The 19310-nt window shown below is 40.3% G+C and overlaps 3 protein-coding genes across 10 annotated transcripts in view; 2 read left to right on the top strand and 1 right to left on the bottom strand.

Moving 5' to 3' along the window:
- Positions 1 to 4900, top strand: part of ndrg4 (NDRG family member 4) — a 49584-nt gene extending 44684 nt beyond the window's left edge. For all 8 annotated transcript variants that reach the window (XM_026365965.1, XM_026365962.1, XM_026365964.1 and 5 more), the window contains one exon: positions 827 to 4900. In XM_026365965.1, the coding sequence (XP_026221750.1) occupies positions 827 to 981 (155 nt within the window). In that variant the 3' untranslated portion in view covers positions 982 to 4900. The remainder of the gene's footprint in view (positions 1 to 826) is intronic.
- Positions 4901 to 5087: 187 nt separating this feature from the next.
- Positions 5088 to 8338, top strand: LOC113165607 (zinc finger protein 572-like). Its single transcript, XM_026365260.1, has 2 exons — positions 5088 to 6021; positions 6482 to 8338. The coding sequence occupies exons 1-2, from the start codon at positions 5850 to 5852 to the stop codon at positions 7357 to 7359; spliced, it is 1050 nt and encodes a 349-aa protein (XP_026221045.1). The 5' UTR covers positions 5088 to 5849; the 3' UTR covers positions 7360 to 8338.
- A 5199-nt stretch (positions 8339 to 13537) lies between these two features.
- LOC113165606 (zinc finger and BTB domain-containing protein 14-like) lies at positions 13538 to 16611 on the bottom strand. Its single transcript, XM_026365259.1, has 3 exons — positions 16049 to 16611; positions 15584 to 15814; positions 13538 to 15035 (listed from the first exon to the last, which is right to left on the bottom strand). The coding sequence occupies exons 1-3, from the start codon at positions 16239 to 16241 to the stop codon at positions 14146 to 14148; spliced, it is 1314 nt and encodes a 437-aa protein (XP_026221044.1). The 5' UTR covers positions 16242 to 16611; the 3' UTR covers positions 13538 to 14145.
- Positions 16612 to 19310: the final 2699 nt, after the last annotated feature.

The following is a 19310-nucleotide window of genomic DNA, read 5'->3' as shown; positions in this document are numbered from 1 at the left end:
GACAGAGCACACCGTTGAAAACCTATGTCTTTGGGTTTATCTATCAAAACTGCCGACCCTAGCCTTAGAGCACCAAATCCTGTCCAGTCATTTTGCCTGGAAATATCCAGGTTCAAGCTTGAGACATTATCAAATTTAAATTTGTCGAGTGTGCAGAAAGACGACAACAAATGATTTTTCAAATAAATGTTGCTCTGCAGGAAGTATTAACTGTTTGTTAACATCCACCATGACTAGTCTCAAAGTAAATAATATATATCAGTGCTACATTTAAATGAAATTTAAGGATGCACTTGTGTTAAACTTCAACAGATCTATCAGATGGGATATTGAACATTACATTAATATTATATTAATACTATTTTATTGCACCAGTCCTGCTGAATTTCTTTTAATCAACTCTTTCGATTTTGGTAAGACCAACTGTAAGTATAATAAATTCAAAGCCAAGATTAATGGTTAGAGCTTCGTTAGTGAAGACATTTAGGAAATGTTAAACAATCTCAAGGCCCATTTGCTGCTCTATAAATATTTCTAAACTAGAATAGAGATTTATATAAAGCAAACTCTTGACATCTCTGTGCATCTCTGTGTAGAGAAGTAGTCAACGGATTAAATCCACAACCCTAAGTGTTTGTGGCTGGTGTGTAAGTCAGACAGCTGCCTTTTGTCACCAGCTACAAAAAAGGATAATCCTTAGTTCTCTGCATTAGCATGTACTCCCCACATCTCCCCAACATCAACTAATCTCACTGTCTTGTTAAGTTTAATGATCATTTATTGTTAGTTTTTTCCCCAATTTTCCACTTCTCCCCTATCCTCTCAGTGCCCTCTGCCAGCATGACTCGTCTGGCCCGTTCCAGGACGGCCTCCCTGACCAGCGCTGGATCTGTGGACGGGAACCGCTCTCGGGCCTGCACGCACTCCGATAGCACCGAGGGAGTCGGCACCGTCACTCAAACCATGGAGGTGTCCTGCTGAGGAGCTGTAGAAAGAGGGAGGGAGGGGGTAGAGGGATGGAGAGAGACAGAGAGATGCAGGAAGGGATGACAGCAAAGAGATGAGGGAATAATAAGGAAAAGGAGGACTAAAGATGTGAGAGAAGAAACTAGATATTAGAGAGGGTAGAAGAGCGACAGAAAGGAAAGGTGAGGACAGCTCTCTTCATCTTTAACTATCTCCTCCATATCCCTTTGCCTGCCATCTTCTTCTCTCCACTGTAAATACCATATGTACTGCTACTTAAGAGTCCCAACCACACCTTTTAAATATTCACCTCCACACCCTTCCTAGCACTTACAGATTTAGACAACTGTTTTTGTTCTTGGAGTGTCTTGAAGTGTATTCCACCCACCTCAACTCCCACCCCCCAGTCTGTCAACAATCCACACAGCAAAAGGCGATAAAGACTTAATAATGTTTGAGAAGGTGAAAGTGTAGGCTGTGGCAAAGAAAAAAAGAAACTTTTAGGGGGTGCCATTTAAAACAAAAGTGCTCTGCATCAGTATTTTACAAGCTGTTTTTTTTTTTTTTTTTTTTGTATGTGTGTGTACGTTGTGTGTTTTTGTACGGACAAAGTGCCAGTATCTCTCTCTGTGTTGTGTGTACAGGTGGGTGTTAGAGGAGGTGTGTCCAGAAACTGACAGACAACAGAACACAGTCTGTCATAGCTCAGTGCACCTATAGCGTGTAGAGAAGTTGCGTTCATAGTCTAAGAGTATCACTAGAGTACGTCTGGATTTAGAGCTACACTTGAAAGAAAAACAACGATATCATCAACATCCATGCATTTCAGGTGCTTGTTTGTGGGTTATTGTAAACAGATTTCCAGAAGCATTAGTACAAATCAGCTTTGTACTAATAGGATTAGTCTGTGTGTTCAAATACGTAATAACATCTGAGGCTAAACTATTATCTCCGGCCAGTAAACTAAAAACCCCGGCCACCGTGCATTGAAACCTAGCCACTACAGCACCAGGGATCTTAGCTGATATAAATGTGCAGCTTCTTTCATTTTTATTGCTTTTACCATGATAGTCTGTACATGGCGTGGCAAAGTGCAACCAAAGTTAGGTAGGAATAATGTTGGTTTTGAGCAAGATGACAATCTGTGATGTGTGACTTGAAGTCCAGCTGTTGTTTAGAATCAAACAAGCATGAAGTGAATAATCTAAATATAGAGTCTATTATAACCACTGTCATAGCCAAGTCAATGTGGCCCACTGGATTAGCATGCATAAAACTAATCTAAATTGAACCTGCATTTCTAGACTTCTATCAAACACTTATAATCATGTTCTGTGAAATCAAGTGAGCATGAAATTGTCAATATCAAAGGAAAAGCATTGAAAATAAAGTGCACTATTATGAGCTAGTTTCATTGTTACATGTAGACTGTAAACTTAGGAATAGAAGTAGAAGAATATTATTAGTATGAGCTTAAATTGCAACTTGAACACTAATTACCTATGTAACTTATTATAGATATTTCATGTGTCTGCTTAGGACAGGATGAATCCAAACTGTTTCCTAAACCATTTGCAAAGTGGTTCATTCAGACTAAGGTCTAGTCCATAAAATGTGGTGTCGTACAGACCCAGGCTGGCTAGATGTCTGGTTATTGAAGTTCTGATTTTCTGTATGTCGCTGCCATTTGCAGCCACATTAGACCAATGTTGCTGAGTGCAGCTTTATCCTGTGTATCATCCTAAATGTCTAAGACAATCCATTACATCAATGTAGGCCATAATTGACATCTATTAACATGTATGTGCATGTAAATGTGAAAGTAATCTTAGGGCATTCTAGTATCTGAGTAATATCTAGTATTAGTGCATTTGTCATTAGCATGTTACATGTGTATACTGTAGTTAATTAGAGCCATGGATGCAACCGGCATAATCACTCTGTAACTCCAGTGCATGGAGGTTTCGGCCATAGTTGGAGTTTTGTGGTCTATAACATGACAATCACTCTCTGATCCAAACCAAACCTAAACCGGGGAGACCGAGGCAGGACCGCGCTTTCCCCAAATAGCCCTGTTTCCTGGTTGCCACCAAAGAACTCACAGCAGCCTTCCCTCACAGCACCCAGCCCCTCTCCATGACAATGCCAAAGCTACGCCCACCCCTCCGCCCTACATTCACAGGTCTCCACCGGCATACACATATTCCTATGCACTCACATTTTCAAACACATTCGCCAGGGAAAGCTGCATGGGCTGGGCTTTGAGAGGGAACTTAGCCAAAGAAAAAAAATCACACACCAGTAGGAATCCATTGCTGTGTGTAGTGTGTGTTTTTACATGATGTGTAGCCATACAATGAATTCACAAGCATAGTTCATGTATATAGTTAGAGGTTTAGATTAAGGAGCTGTGTGCTGTTGTCTTCTGTAATTCTGGACCACATTGCTAATGAAGATCGGAGCCGGGCCCCCTGGTTATGGCTTAGTAATGTACTGTATTCATGTACCATAGTCACCTTCTACTGTTTCCACTTTTACAACTTTGGTCCCCTGTCAGAAGGGGGCGTAGCTTCCAATTGCTGAGGTGTGCGCTTTCCCGAGGCAGCCTGTAAGGGACGGGGCTTTTTTGGAGCCATTTGGGCACCAAGCTCAGAATGTAGGGCAACCCCCAGCCACCTTAGAAAATAAACCCCTCCCTCTAAAAAAATCACAAGGTGCCCCGGCTCTCACAGGCAAACCCAATCGCACCCTAAAGGGCTATCAGCTGAAGTCAATTTTAAAAATGTCGGTAGTGTTAGGTGTGTTTCTGAGCACCGGGGGGGGGCTGGAGGGCAGTGGACCGATCTTCATGACAAGGAGAAGTGTTGCCAAAATACACAGAGAGGGATTCTGACCTGGATAATCGAGGATGAATGAATGTTAAAGAAAAGGAATGTGACTTGCTGAAGCTCGAGAGATTACTGCTGAATTGTTTGTGAAATGTCGAAAAATCTTAGTTTAAAAAAACCCTGACTTGCGGAAAGGACAGCTTAAGAGAGGACATTGGCCAGATCAAACACCTCAGTTCCTCCTCACAGAGCCTCATCGATGAATTTTCTAAGACTGAAGTTTGCATGTAGCGGAGTTTGTATATGGTCATATTTCAGTGTTTTCTAGCTATTTTCTGTCATCTACACTTTAGTTTCCTCTTACGCTACTTCGACCCAAACTGCCTGGGGGGCTCCTGAATGTATTTTGTCCCTTTTTGAAGTGCTGTATAGCATTGTCAACCTATGCCTCATCCTCCCAGATGCTCTCACTATGATTTACACTTACAGTATATGCCTGGCCCTAAACCTTTGACATTTAACCCCTGAAAAATGATCAATTTTCCTGCTTCTCCGCAAAGTCTGAAAATAGTGAAGTTCAGTAGCTATTTCTGAAACTACACCCCTACCTTTAGCTGGCACTAGATCAGTCTGTATAGTCCTTGGTCCTCCTTGCACATATAGATGTTTTTTATTTAGAGAGCAGGTTATCCAAACTGAACACTTAACTCTACTGTATTGTGAAGAAAATGTCGCCATATTTCTGTTCCTCTTTGCTTGGAATATCTCTTTTTATAGGCAACATTAGTGTATAACCTCATCTTGATATAATAATATTGGTTCATGTGTACCACTGCTATTCTTCTTACTAACATTATGATTGATTTGTACTGAGCAATAATTTTCTTTTTCTTCTTTTTCTTGTCCTGATTGTTTCATATTGTGGGAGTCTTCCCTTTGAACTTGTTTCTGTTCACAGTAGAATGACTCCTACGTGCTCTGTTGTCATTCAGATGTGTATTGTAAAGTTGAAATATACTATATATAAATACATATATGAATTAAGCTGTCTCTGTCTGTGTACTGATCAAGTAACAATAAGAAATAAAGACTTTGTCAGAATGTGATGAGTCTCGCGTCTGACCTTTTTTTGTCACGTTCCATCTGTTTTTCATATATGATTAACAGCTCTCACCTCAGCTTGCACAGCTCTCTATGAAAAACGTATTATTTCATGGACAAAATCGTTGAGCCGATGGTTTTTAGGGAAACATGTAAATGCCACACACATCTTGAAACAGCGAAGAATTTTATTACATCATAAACAGTGTGTATAAGAAGTAGTAGTAGCAGTAGCAGTATTACAGCTCAGAGGTACTGTACTTAACTGTTACTTAAATAAAGGTATTAGCTCTAAAAATACCTAAAGTAGGCAGACTGAGACTGAGTGATTGCACATCTCTAACTATGATATTATTGAAATATAAGTAGTGATGTCTTCACTCGTTCATCACTTTATTGTTGCGGCTGGTAATGATGAAGCATCTTTTAATTGACCTACACACTGTTTGATGATCATATGTTGTGAACGTAAGAACAGTAAATGCTGTTGGGTTGCTTGTTATTTTAACATGGAGCAGTGAAGTCCTTTGAACATTAACTGTTATTATTTATACCATCTGCTCTTATTGCTGTCTTGAACATGGAGTCATTCGTGGCTGGAGATTAGAACCCCAACATGTTCATTAAAGTACCTCAAACCTAGAGGCAGTCCACAGGCCCTGCTCTCAAAACTGTAGGGTAACGATCGGGCCACTTGGGGGCGCTACTGGACCGACATGTCGACGGCCTCGACTGTTGGACTGCAAAGCACCAGCTGATGAGAAACGCTGCTCTTCGTGACATGTCATGTTTCCAGTGATGCAAACAGCTGTTTGTTTCCTGTGAGTGGAAAACACGAGGTGCAGCTTCTGAACCCAGCATGATGTGTGGGACAGGAGGGGGAGGAGGAGGAGGAGGAGGAGGAGGGGGCTCCACACACAGCCACAGCTAGTCAGAGCTCACCGGCTCGACAAAATGGCCACGATTCAGACGCTGAGGGCGTTTGTGAACCAGCGGCTGAGCGCGGCCGTGGAGGAGATCTTCAAGCTGCTGGAAGCCACCATCTCCAACTACGAGGAGGAGCTCCGTCGGCAGCGCAGGGTGCTGGAGGAGGTCGTCGGGACCGACATCCACATGATCAAAGCAGGTCGGTGGACGGTTCCTCGGTTCAGCCCAATCCCCTGGTGTGGTGGCAGTGACTAGTTGTCTGAGAAGCAGACAGGGAGCGTCAGTCTGTTATGAAAAGATAGTTTTCTCGTCCCACGGCTGTGGAAAGTTAAACCACATCACGAGCGGAAGTCCTAAGATGTAGACCTTCACAATAAAAGCGCAAACGCGAAGCAGTCACGTTGGATCAGAAATGTAATTCTCTAACTTGTTTTGATTCTTTAATGATTATTGGTTAATGCCCTGGCTGAGAAAAGGTTATTAAGCTGGCTGATCTGGATTAGTGTCGTGATCTCTGGCAGAAACTGAGGAGTGATAGTGGGTTGAGATTTTGGCTTGGTGACCAGGGTTCAACCATAGGTTCCCAGTACAATGATGTGGTACAATAAGATCTGTTATTAAAGTTTGGTTTTGTTTTTGTATATCACTTTCACCTCTAGATGGCCTTGAACTGACTATCAGAAAAGAGGAGAAGCTTGAGTGGAGGAAAGGTCCAGACCAGGACGACCCAAAGCCACAACACATTAAAGAGGAACAAGAGGATCTCTGTATCAGTCAGGATGAAGAGCAGCTTCAGGACCAGATAGAGGCTGATATCATTAAGTTCCCACTCACTGCTGCACCTGTAAAAAGTGAAAATGATGACGTGGACGATCTTCATCCAAGAATAGTGGAAGAGAAGCTAGAGACGGAGCTTCCAGCCAGCAGCTCAGCTCAACACATGAGCAGTGATCAGTCGCTGCCGTTATACTGTTGTGAATCAGAGACTGAGGATAGTAATGATGATTGGACGGAAAGAACAAGACAAGAGCACTTAATTTCAGACACACTGAGAAAAGAGAGCGCCGCCAATCATCGTAAATCCCGTGAGAGGCCATTTAGCTGCACGGTTTGCGATAGACGATTTGGCTGCAAAGGAAATCTGCATGCCCATATGAGAAGCCACACAGGGGAAAAACCGTTCACCTGCACCGTTTGTAACAAAAGTTTTAGTGCCAAGGTCAATCTGAAGACCCATATGAGAAGTCACACTGGAGAGAAACCATTCAGCTGCTCAGTGTGTAGCAAAAGCTTTAGTCAGAAGAAGACGTTGGTTATACACTTGAGAAGTCACACCGGGGAGAAACCATTTAGTTGCTCGTTCTGCGGGAAGCGCTTTAGTGAAAAGGGAACTTTAAAGAGACACATTAGAGTTCACACAGGGGAGAAACCGTACAGCTGCAGCGTTTGTGGACGGACTTTCAGTTTGCTGTCGCATGTTAAAAGCCACAAGTGTGCAGGTGCAAACACCCATCGACAGACGACAGATAATGAATGAAGCTGCATGGTATATGTTTTTTTTTTAGACTGATGTTTGAGTTGAGCTGTGTCCGCACCGCGGAGGAAGGGGTGGTTCTGTGTGTCAGCTACCAGCAAGAATGCAGGAAGGTCTCAACGTTAGGGCTGGACTATGCTGCAATGCTGAACAGTGATTTACAACAATACAACATAGGGTTTTTGCCATAGAGTCAACAACAAAGACTACTAATTAAATGTAATACAAATAGACAGTCTTGTTTACTGAATAAACAGATCAATATACAAGAAACTGACAACCCCATGGAACTTAAACTGGCAACAGACTCCTTCCAGAGCCTTACATTGTGTAGTATGAAGCTTTTATAGTGTAGTAATGGCTGTAACTAACAGAATAACAGAAATAACATGTTTTTAAATTTGTTTTGAGATTCATATTGTAGTTTCAAGTGGTGGGTCTGTGCTAACTGTAGGTTACAAAGGAAATAAACTAGCATTTCTTTTCATACTGGTACAGTATGTAGTAGTATATTATTGATTATACTGGTAAAATGTGATGTCTCTTAGCAATGAAAGAATCTTATTGTCTGATATTGTCTTCATTTAGTGACATGAGGCTGAAAATCCCTGAGCTCCAGGTTAAACGGTAGTTTAAAGTGACATGTTTTATGCAGATGAGCTGTATCCCAGGTTATGCTAGAAAGGTTGTCTTAGTGTGGGACTCGTTTATGCACATGGAAAGTGGCGGTTAGGTGAAGACACACATCTGGCCATACTTCAAGACAAAGAGACACTGAAAATGTATAATATAATAAAAGAATAATGTAGATAAAATAACATTAGCACCCTAGCCAGTCAAAATGCAACTCCTTTTCCGATCATTTAATCGTAGTTATAGCTACAACTCTTTCAAATAACACTTGATTCAAACATATTGCGACAGTTTGGATGTATAGATGAAAAGAGGAGCAGCTGGTCCAGGCGCAGTCGCATACCTGTATTAGCAGTATGTCGTTTCCTAATAAAAGTCTTATGTGTAAACTACTAAAACTCTTAACACTGTTCTTGTTTTGTTTTTGTTTTTACATTTCGTCCGCGCGGAATTGTGACGCCATCGCTCGGCGCCACAGTCGGCAGCTTCCTGCGCGCTCCTCTCCAAAGGTTTGTGTGGAGGACAAGTCGCTGTTCGTTGTATGACGACGTGTAAAATGCGACGTCTGAGAGCAGTGGTTCGTTTGTAGAGGAGATATTATCGTATGAATACAATCGTATGATCACCTCTAGTCTCATTAAATCTAGGTGGTCTGAGCTGAAGGGCGGAGACCACAACAGACACACTCAGTAACACCATTCAGCACTCCGCTCGTCTGACAACACCACATCATCTCCTACTGTGGTGCACAGCCAGTTACCAAGCTGAACATGGTAGCAGGAAGTGCTAAAATGCTAATTCTAGTGTTTACCCCATTTACACATCATGAGAAAAAGATCTTCAAAACATTTCTCTCTACCTAATAGTGTTCATCTCAGATACGCTCAAAGAGATCAACCTAGCTGTAGCATGAAGCTCAAAAGCAGTCCACCCATAGCCGAATGCTGTCAAAACCAAACATCCATGGTCAAAATATGGAGCATATCTTAAAATAATACACAGTGTAGCTTTAATCCTAGAATTCCCTATTTCTACTATTATTGTAACTACTTCCATTTGCAAATCAAACAGTAAATATAGGTACATTCTGTGTTGTTGTAAACTGTGAATACATGTTATCCTTTGTAGAAGACATAGAGGTGCATATGTGTTCCATGTTTTTAGAAATAATGAAATATTAATGTAGTAACGCACTTAAGAGAACATTTTCTATCTGTTGGTAGGTGATCCACAGGTGTTGGTGATTAAACGAGATTCCCTCAGAGCAGCAGGACTACAGGACCAGTCTAGGCCAGGTGGACCCAGAGCCCCCACCCATTAAAGAGGAACAGGAGGAACTCTGGAGCAGGCGGGAGGGAGAGCAGCTTCAAGGACTGAAGGAGGCTCATATCACAGAGTTCCCACCCACTGCTGTACCTGTGAAGTAAGAAGGTGATGGAGAGAGACGTCATTCCCTGCACCTTCATGACAAACAAACTGAGTGGGATGGAGGAGGAGAGACTTCAGCCAGCTCAGCTGGGCATTTGGAGCCTGTCTCTTCTGATTGTGAGATTGACTGCAACAATGACGAGTGGAACGAGACAAGGGAAGCTCAGGCAGCTTCAACCTTTGTGAAACACAGTGAAGTCAGTACAACTGTTGAAACATGTCACTGCACTGCTGGACCGAAAACATACGGCTGCCCTGAGTGTGGTAAGAAATTTAGCCAGAAGAGGTCTCTGCAGAGACAGATTAGACTTCATGCAGGAGAGAAACCGTTCGGCTGCTCCGTCTGTGGGAGAAAATTTACCCGGAAACGCAATCTGCAGGAACAAAACAGGACAGTGTTGCAAATAATGAGGCAGACTGCTCACAGATATCATTCCCACAGTTGAATTGTTATGTTATTTTTGTTTGTTTCACATCAGTGAAATGCATTACCCTTACTTGTCCTGTATTTAATTCACTGGATAACCAGAACTTCATCACACTTTATCAATTGAAGTTTTAGAAAACTGATTATTGAATGTTGATATTGCTTACGTGTACTTACACATACTAACTTCTATATGCATAAAAAGTTTTTTTGTTTTTTAGAAGCCCCTAGTGTTTGCTAGATGAAGCTTCGTGAAGCATGGAAGCTTCATGGTGCTTTATTTTTTCTACTGTGCCATCAAGTGGTCAATAACTGCCAACCAGGCAGAGTGATGACACCATGACCAGTATGTGAAGCTTTGAATTGATTAAGTGAATGATGTTTGTGTTGCCAATACATAAATTATGAACTTAATAAGGTGTCTCTAAAATGTAATGTTACTAGAGACATATAATAAGTAAAAACATTTTATTTATTTATTTATTTATATTCAAAAAATACATACAATGACATACAAGGTACATTTTAGAGGCAATCAAAACTTCTTGGTTGTAGGCTTTCTTTGCTCCTCTCCAACATCAGTGATGATCTAAGGATAGGGAGTGAATGCGGGGTCAGGGTTCATTTCAATCAGTCCATCTGTGCAGACGAGTGTGTGCACCCTGGGAGCTGTTGTGAGGGAGAGCAGCTTGAAGCACCTGTCGCCTGGAAGAGTGAAGATGACAAAGAGAGAGCTCAGTGCTCACTGCTTCATCAAAGACAAACTGAGGAGGACAGAGAGGAAGAGACTCCAGTCGATAGCTCGGTTCAACAGATACAAGCAGAAACAGATGGGGAGTACTGTGGAGCATCAGAACCATCCTGGAACTTTGATCCAGAGACCCTTTTACAACCAGCTAACTGCACTGAGACGGTAGACTCTTGTACACAAGCTGAGAAGAGCAATGACGACTGGAAGCAGAACAGAGAACATCAGTCAGATTTAAAAACACTGGAAAACACAGGCGAAGCTGAAGCTGATCAAGAATGTGACACCGACATGGAGTTCCTTAGCTGCTCTGATTGTGGAAAAACATTCGACCATGAGGACTGGATGCACAGCTACGTGAAAAACCCTACAGGAGAATTAATCTGCTGTGTTTGTGTCCAAGCATCTGCACAGAGTTTACATTTAGTCACACAAAACAGAACTCTTTCAGGAGAAAATATCTTCATCTGTTCAGTCTGCAAGAAGCAGTTCAGCTCCAGATCAGATGCAGCGAGACACGTCAGCACTCACATGGGGGAGAAACCCTTTAGCTGCACAGTTTGCGGGCAGAGATTCAACCAGAGCACGTGTCTGGCCGTACACCTGCTCCGTGTGCAACGCAAGTTTTACTCTGAGTCAGTCGCTGTCAAAGCACATGAGGATCCACACAGGAGAGAAACCGTTCAGCTGCATATTGTGTGGTAAAAGATTTACACAGAAAGGACATCTGACACAACACATGCCCCTGCACACTGGGGAGAGGTTATTTAGTTGCCATGTTTGTGGTAAGAAATTTAGTAGACGATCTCGCTTGAAAACGCATAAGTGCATTACTCAGAGCAGCAGCAGCAGTGCATGACACTGTCCATCTGTAGTGGACGAACGTCTCACTTTGAATTTGTTACTGTCTGTAGAAATTGGCTCAAAGCTGCCACACAGAAGTGAACATACAACATTGCTGTTGTACATGCATGCAGTCCCACCTCCTAGCCTTCTGTTAAAAGCTAATCTGCTCCCTGAGCACCCAGCTCTGGACTGTTGATATTTGGGAAGTGTGCTCTGTGTAGGTCAGTGTAGATGCTTTTTGTGTACCTTCAGACAAGCATCGTTTCACTTTGAATGCATTCAGAAATGAAATTGAATTAACACTCAGGTAATCAGTGTGAATGAGCTGCTGACACAAATGTTCTTCAAAAATAAATCTAAGTGGTGGTAAAGTACAGGTTTCCTTTCATTTGTACACTTAAGTGATTCAGGGGTGAAGAGTTCTAAGTGATGACATGAATTTTTCAATTTCTTACCTTTTTGATGGGCATTGTAAATGATACTGTTGCTGACAATGAAAAACCAGCATGAGCATGCACATATGGTATTTATTTTTTATTTATTATCATTTCACAGGTTCATGAAAAGTTAAGCTCATGCACCTCTGTATCACCTCAGAAAGAAATAAGAGCTAATGTCCTGCAAATGTTAGGGAAACCTTTAAAGTAAAGCTACACTTAAGGACAGTTTTGAGATAATTAAAGTTAAGTTGAGTATTTCTATTTTATACGTTCTTTGCAGTGGCAAGAAAAAGTATGTGACGCTTTTGGTGATCTGATCTTCATCTGAGCCAAGAGTATTAACAAATATATGCTAAAATAGAAAATGATAATGCAAGAAAATTCAGATCTTTCATAGTGACCTCGAAAAAGCTAACTGGAGTAGGGTGACAGCATAAGTTAGGAAAATTAGTTTGTAGATGTGGACCAGAGCTACTTCGACTGACAAAAATCACTTAAACCTTTTGAGTTTGTTTGGCTCAAGAAGAATGTGCTTATGTAAGCTATGCTTTGTCAAAAGAAGCTGAAGGAAGCTGCTGATTACTAAAAAGAACACTGCTGCACACCTGAAGTTTGCTAAAGAGCACGACTTTAGGAGAAGCACACACACACACACACACACAGAAGCACGAGTTAAAGCAGTTCTGCAGGAAGTACGGGCTCAAATTAATTCCAAGGGTTCACATACAATTTCCACTCACACTGAGGTGTTTATGGTTCTTCTCAATAAAGTTGTTAATACTCTTGATTTAGATGAAGATCACATCACACTATGACGAATATACAAATCCATGTATCACATACTTTTTCACTACAAATCAGGAGGACATTGTAGATTTACCTCAGTATATTTTTGTACCCACCAAAGTGTAAGAGCTGGAAAGAAAAATAGTACACAGAGTTATCCTTTTGCATTTGTGATAACTTAAAGTGACTCTTGTGAGATACTGCACCAGACTTTTATCTCAGTGAGTCAGACGGGATGTTCTGACATTGAATTCACCTCCAGACGGGAACCAACTGTAATGTCTCACAGACGATCGTTATCTATTCGCCTCTCCCTCCCATCATAGAAAAGGGGGTTGCATGTTAGATTCTTTGAATATGTTTCTGTCAGTTGTGTGCTGACGTATTCATGCTTCCTTGATCAAGAGAAAATAAAAGTTCTGCCTTATTCATCTCATCGGTGGTCCTGAGGAGACTGTTTACAGAAATGTTCCTCTCAGTTAGTATAAGCTGAACCTTGTTCTTAAGTAGCTTGTTGCAACAGAAGTCTTATCCAGTTTTATCAGTTTTTACAGTGGAAAGCTGTAATGATAATACGAGGTCATTCATCATGTAACTGGTACAATTCAGCATCACTTGAAATCCACATTTCATTAAAATAGCATTAAAATATGATGATGATGTGGTTTTGTCATATATGAGAATATGAGTATATGAGTACCTGTACACAGCACTGAATAGTTGAAGTTTGGGTACGGGATTCATTTGTTGAGCACAACCAGTGAGTTTAAAAGAGCTGACAGTGACACGAAGCAGAAAGAATCAGCAGTCCTCCACATTAGGAAACCTTGGGCTACACAGTCGTTGCTTCATTTAAAAATTTTAATAATCCCCTGAAATAAAAATAGTGACACAAACATCTTTTTAATAAAGAATCCTTTAAATGTAGGTATAATAATAATGTGACTGTGACTTTTATGTTCTGACTGAAAAATAATGTCAAACAAACGTTTCCCATGAATGTTGTGTCACACGTCACATGTAGATTGTAAATTCCAAACTCAACAGCAAAACTTCTGTCATCTGTTTGAACGAACTGATGATCTACCATCCAATTGAAAGTAAGTGAAGTGCTCGAGTAAGAACCTGACTTGAGAAGAATAAATGCTCATTGAAATAAAAACAGTACACTTATTTAATAAGGGAACCAATAAGAAATTTGAAGATTTAAAGTTAGATAAGCTGATAATGAACTTGAATTTAGATTCAATAAAATGATCATGTTATCACCAACACTGACAAACACTACTGTTCAAAAGTTTGGGCTCACTAAGAAATGTCTTTGTTTGCCATGTTTTGCTGTTGACGGTTCTCTGTTCATCTATGTAGATGTTACCAGCTAAGACAGTCATTTCAACATCCACAGTCTACGCTGTATTTCTCATCAATTTGATATTATAAAATCTGATTCTCTTTTAAAACAGGCACATTTCACTGATCCACTACCTGTTGCCTCCAGTCTGTGTTCTCATGTGTTCTACTTTATGTATTTTCATATGTAAACCCAAATGTCCTTTCTTTTTAAACTTTTTATCACAAATAGAACAAGGAAAGCATTCCTCTTCTGCGTGTTTTGTCTCGAGTCTCTTCAAAGCTTTGCTGTGATTAGACACTGAGCTGTTTAACAGTTTGTCTGCACAGTGGCTCCTCGTGTGCTCTCTAAAGTTCGCCTTGGGACTCAAACGTTTACTGCGCTCTGAACAAGTGAGCGAGTGGATATTTGTGTGTTTCTTTAGCTGCTGCTCGAATTGAAATCTTTTACCACAAATGGAACAACTGAAAGATGTTTTGTCCATTTGATGAGAGGACTTCAAAGAACTTTTGGGAACCTCTTTGGGTTTCACAGAGGGTAAACTTGACCGAGGTTTCCTGCTGGACTTCCAGTCATCATCGCTGTCCTCAGTCTCAGACGAGCTTGAAGTCTTATATTCGACAGATGGTTGTAAATCACTAGTCGGTTTGGAATCACCAGGAACTTTAGTGTCTTTTATTAGTTTTAAATGTGACTGCTGTCTTGGCAGTCTCTTCCACTCGTCATCGCTGTCTTCAGTCTCATAGTCAGAGGAGTTTGAGGTCTCACTATCTGGCTGTAAAGCTGGTTCTGCCCCCTTGAGGCCCTCTCCATCCATTTCCATCTGCTGAGCTGAGCTGCTGGCTGGAGACTCTGCCTCTCTGTTCTCCTCAGTTTCTCTTTGATGAGCTTTGCCTTCATCATCCTTCCTCCCTCCATCCTCAGTACCTGGGACTTTAGGTTTCAGAGTGAGTCTCCCTGCCTGCTGCACAGAAGGAACTCCGTCTGTACACGCCACCTGCTGGGTGTCTGCAGCAAACACTGGAACACAATTATGAAGATAAAGGTTATTTAATGTCATGTTTATGCATTACTAGCCTAACAATGTTTATTTTATTTTGTTTTTCTTTTTTTGCCTTTTGTTACATCCAACTTCCTTTCTAAAATCAGGTCTATTATTATATATATCTACATCATGATTTGGATCGAGCCATGAGACTGAGATATACAAAACTTTTAAATCCTCACAAAAACGCCCACTATGCCAAAAAAGAACCAAACCAAAATATCCTCTCTCTATGTAGTACCAACATCAATGTCTGGTCAGATTTGTGATTTTGTAGATTTTTATTTAAAGAAGTATTCCATTAACGTTTTTCTTGTGTTTGACAACATCAGGCACTTTCTATTTGTTAATACTCTTGACTCAGATGTAGATCAAATCATATTTAATGAAAAATTAATGCGGAAAAAATCTAATTCCAAAACGTTCGCATACTTTCTTTTGCCAGTGTAGGTGTGTGTGCGAGAGTGTACTGAAAATACAACATCTGCGATCACACATAATTAAACTACAGTATCATACACACCCTTCAGAACACAAATATATGGAGAACTGTGATGCTGCTCCTCCTGACTCTTCCCTTCCCCAGGGACAACAGACAAAGGGGAATTCTCTGACCCTTCACGATGTTGGCCCCCCCGACTGCTCCAAAGTTCTTCTTGTTCGTCTTTAATGTGAAGGGACTCGTGGCTGTCTTGGTCCAGACTGGACCTCAACTCCTGCTGCTCTTTTTTAATTACCACCCCCTGCTTGGTGTCTGCAGAGAAGAACATGAGATTACAGACATGCACATTGTGGCTGTGTGTCTATGCAACTTACCTGTGCATTACAGCAAGATGTAGTGTAATTATTTGTGATATATATATGAGGTCAGCTGGATACACTGAATGACGAGGTTATAAATGTTGTGAAATTGCAGAAGCTAATGGAATTTAATTTTTTTATTCCAAACATTAAGTATAAACAGTAACAGTGGTAAAGGTATACACACCTGCACTGTGTAAATCTCCTCCATTACTTAACAGATCGTTCAGGACTTGGTGTTGTTGCTTAATGATTTCATTTGAATGAGAAACCTTTTCCTCGTACTCCGCCACTGTTGTTTCAAAGAACCCACAAATCTCTTCAAGCACCGCAGTCAGTCGTTCATTCATCAGCGCTCTCAGTATTTCTACCTTGGCCATTTTCAGACTTTTCCTTCACATCCACCTGATGACAGACCTGCTTAGTTACTCGTTACAGCCTCGTTACAGCTAACCTAGCTAGCTAGCTAGCTAGCTTTTCCCGGGAAGTGACGCGGACTAGTTTGAAACTGTGAACACTACAAAGTTCATACTTTTTATACCGAAACTCAGCTCCGCTGATAAGACATAGTAGCAGTACGCTCAGTTAAGTGACTTCTCTGTGACTACTGTACCCGACATATTCAAGAACAACCGCTTCTGGTTCAATCTGCAAAATAAAAGCAACGGGCTCGTTCGAGATCAGCACGTTCTGCGCAGGTGCAATGACCGGTGTTCGGCGCGCAGTGCATGCCGGGTAGTTTGATGTGCGACTCGCTCTGGCGTCATGCGTGGGAAACTAACAATAATCTATCAGCTCTTTCAAACAGCTCGAGTGTTTCTTCAGCAGCCGCACTTTGTCTCTGCTTCACCAACACTCTCAGCATTTGGAGTTTCGACATTTTCATGCTTCATCACAGTTTTTTTTTTGTTACTTAAATGTGTGTCCCATGTCCACTCCGCAAGTTAAGCTAACGCCAAAGCGGAACGTTAGTAAACTGATGTCAGACATAAATCATTCAAAAAAAGTTCACGAAAGACTGATCACATAGATTTTTCTTGACCGGACAATTTATAATTCATGTTTCATGTGAAGTTTTGAACAACATGAAGAATTTATCTACAGTTATTTATAGAAAAGCAAGAGACCGCTAGAGTTAAATGGATGAAACCACGCACCGGAAGAATGCAATCGATTTCCGGTTTGCTGTAGCCGGAAAAACAAATCCCCTTCAAAATAAAGGTGTTAAAGAACGATGCTGAGTTTTTCCTCCTGAGATCTTGTTTTGCCTGCAAACCTTCATTTACCACAGCTCATCCAAGGCAGAGAACATGTTACATTAACATATCTGTTGGCTTCATTAGTTATGATAAATGGCCTTTTATCATCCATATTATACTACTTTATGAGTGCTAACAGTCATCAGTGTTTCATTTGATTAAACTCAGTTGCCAAGTTGTCTTTCAGAATTAGCTCAAAGTGCAGGAAACATTTTTCTTTACTGATTCTTGCCACATGATATGTGAAAAATGCTTTGAAGGATGCTTTAAATTTAGTACTACTAAATTGGCTCCAGTACTCCAACTGGAGCCAATGATGAACTGGTTAGTTTGTGGTAGCTTGTTGATTAAATGTTACAAATCACATTATATAAAATAAATATATTTTATTATATAAAATGTAATAAAATAAATAAATCCCCTTTAACAGACTAACACTTTTCCATTCTCAGCCTCTGTTAGAAAAATATTACAGAGACTTATTCTTTTACATATTCTTTATTGCTTTATTAAGTTATCCTTTTTAGATTTGTTTTTATTCTGTTATTCCTTTCTCTCATGAAACTGTTTTGACCCAAAGTCATTCTTGTAAAGCCTTCCCCCTAGTTTCACGAGACCCTTGTCCTTGGGAGCCAGATAATTTATGATAACATGGAATTCACCTCGAGACGAAAACCAACTGAAATGTCTCACAGACGATTGTTAGTATCTATTCACCTTTCATCTTACCCTGCATGTGTTAGATTCTCCTGAGTAAGTTGTGTGTTGATGTATTCATGCTCCCTTGTGCAAGAGAAAATAAACTACTGCTTTATTAATCTCATCGGTGGTCCTGAAACAAATAATTAAAGGATTGTTGGTGGATTGTTCACTATTTATATTTATTTTAGATTTTGTCTGTAAAATCATAAAAATATTTGCTAAATAATGTTGACTTTGTTACAGCAAAAAATGGAAATAATCAGCTAACACAGAACTGTGTTTTAACAGACCTTCAGTGAACTGAACTTAGTCATCATCATCAGTGACTCAACAGCTCCCCACTGTGATGAGACTGCAGTCTACTAAATGTTGGTAAGGAACACAGATTTTATTTTTTAACACTTTGTACTCAAATATTTATGATGATTTAAGAATTCTAATTTGTCCTCTAAGGTGAATTCTCTGGAGTACTACTGGTAGACAAAGGCTATGCCTGTGAGCCTTTCATACTGACTCTCTTTGTGGACCCCCAAAGCCCAGCTCCACAGGCCTACCACCATGCCCATAGCAGTACCAGGGCTCGAATCAAATCCAAGTGTTCCTCACCACCTGAAGATCTCTCCAGAGGATCCTCTCTTGTGATTTGACCATTGTCTGTGCAGTGCTAATATTATATATATATATGTATTATTTCAATTCATAATGCAGCACATAATAATATTTCAGTTGCACTGGAAATTGACTGGGACAATATTGCCATCTTCCCAGATAATGTGAATGGTGGACTGGTCAAGGAGCTATATATTGACACTTATTTTAGATAATTTTGTTTTGTCTTTTATTAAAAGATAATGTTTTGAATTGATTGTTTTAATTGTAATCAGTAAAAGACAGTATCAGTAAGTGACGTATCTTATTAAAGTTATTAAGTAAGGTTATCATTAACCATAATTTACCTGATATTCATTAAAGAGAGAGGGCACACAGTTTTACAGTTTTAGTTACAATGTGCATTAAAATAATCACTAACTTTTCTTTCTAGTTTCTGGATTTCCAGGTCTAGTTTCCTCAGTGTCTTGCATTTTATTTCTAAGGTCCACGTTCAGTAGGTTTCTCTTACGTATCTCTGCTTTGATTTCTGTCAGCTCTATTTGTTTTTTGAGATGCATTGAGTAGAGACACCTGACAGTTTGTGAATTCTGTAAAGCACCTATCAGCACAGCAGGGTTTGTGGATAATGTAGATCTACTTCAAGCAATACTGACTATGTTGTTGTAGGCTGTACAACATCTGGGTCCTGTGACAAATAGGTATAGGTATATTTTTGTTAGCACCTTACTTTTTATTCATTATAAAATATTATGCAGCATTAATACAACTGCTGTGTATGCTGTATATCTCCCTTTAGTAAAATCCAGGGCCAGTTCTTCTGATTCTTAATTGCTAAAATTTAGTATAGACAACAAAAATATGTAAGAATTTATTATT

The sequence above is a fragment of the Anabas testudineus genome, chromosome 6 (genome assembly GCF_900324465.2).
Source record: "Anabas testudineus chromosome 6, fAnaTes1.2, whole genome shotgun sequence".
NCBI lineage: Eukaryota > Metazoa > Chordata > Actinopteri > Anabantiformes > Anabantidae > Anabas > Anabas testudineus.
Note: the sequence above shows the minus strand (reverse complement) of the source record. Positions and strands in the feature narration are given on the sequence as shown.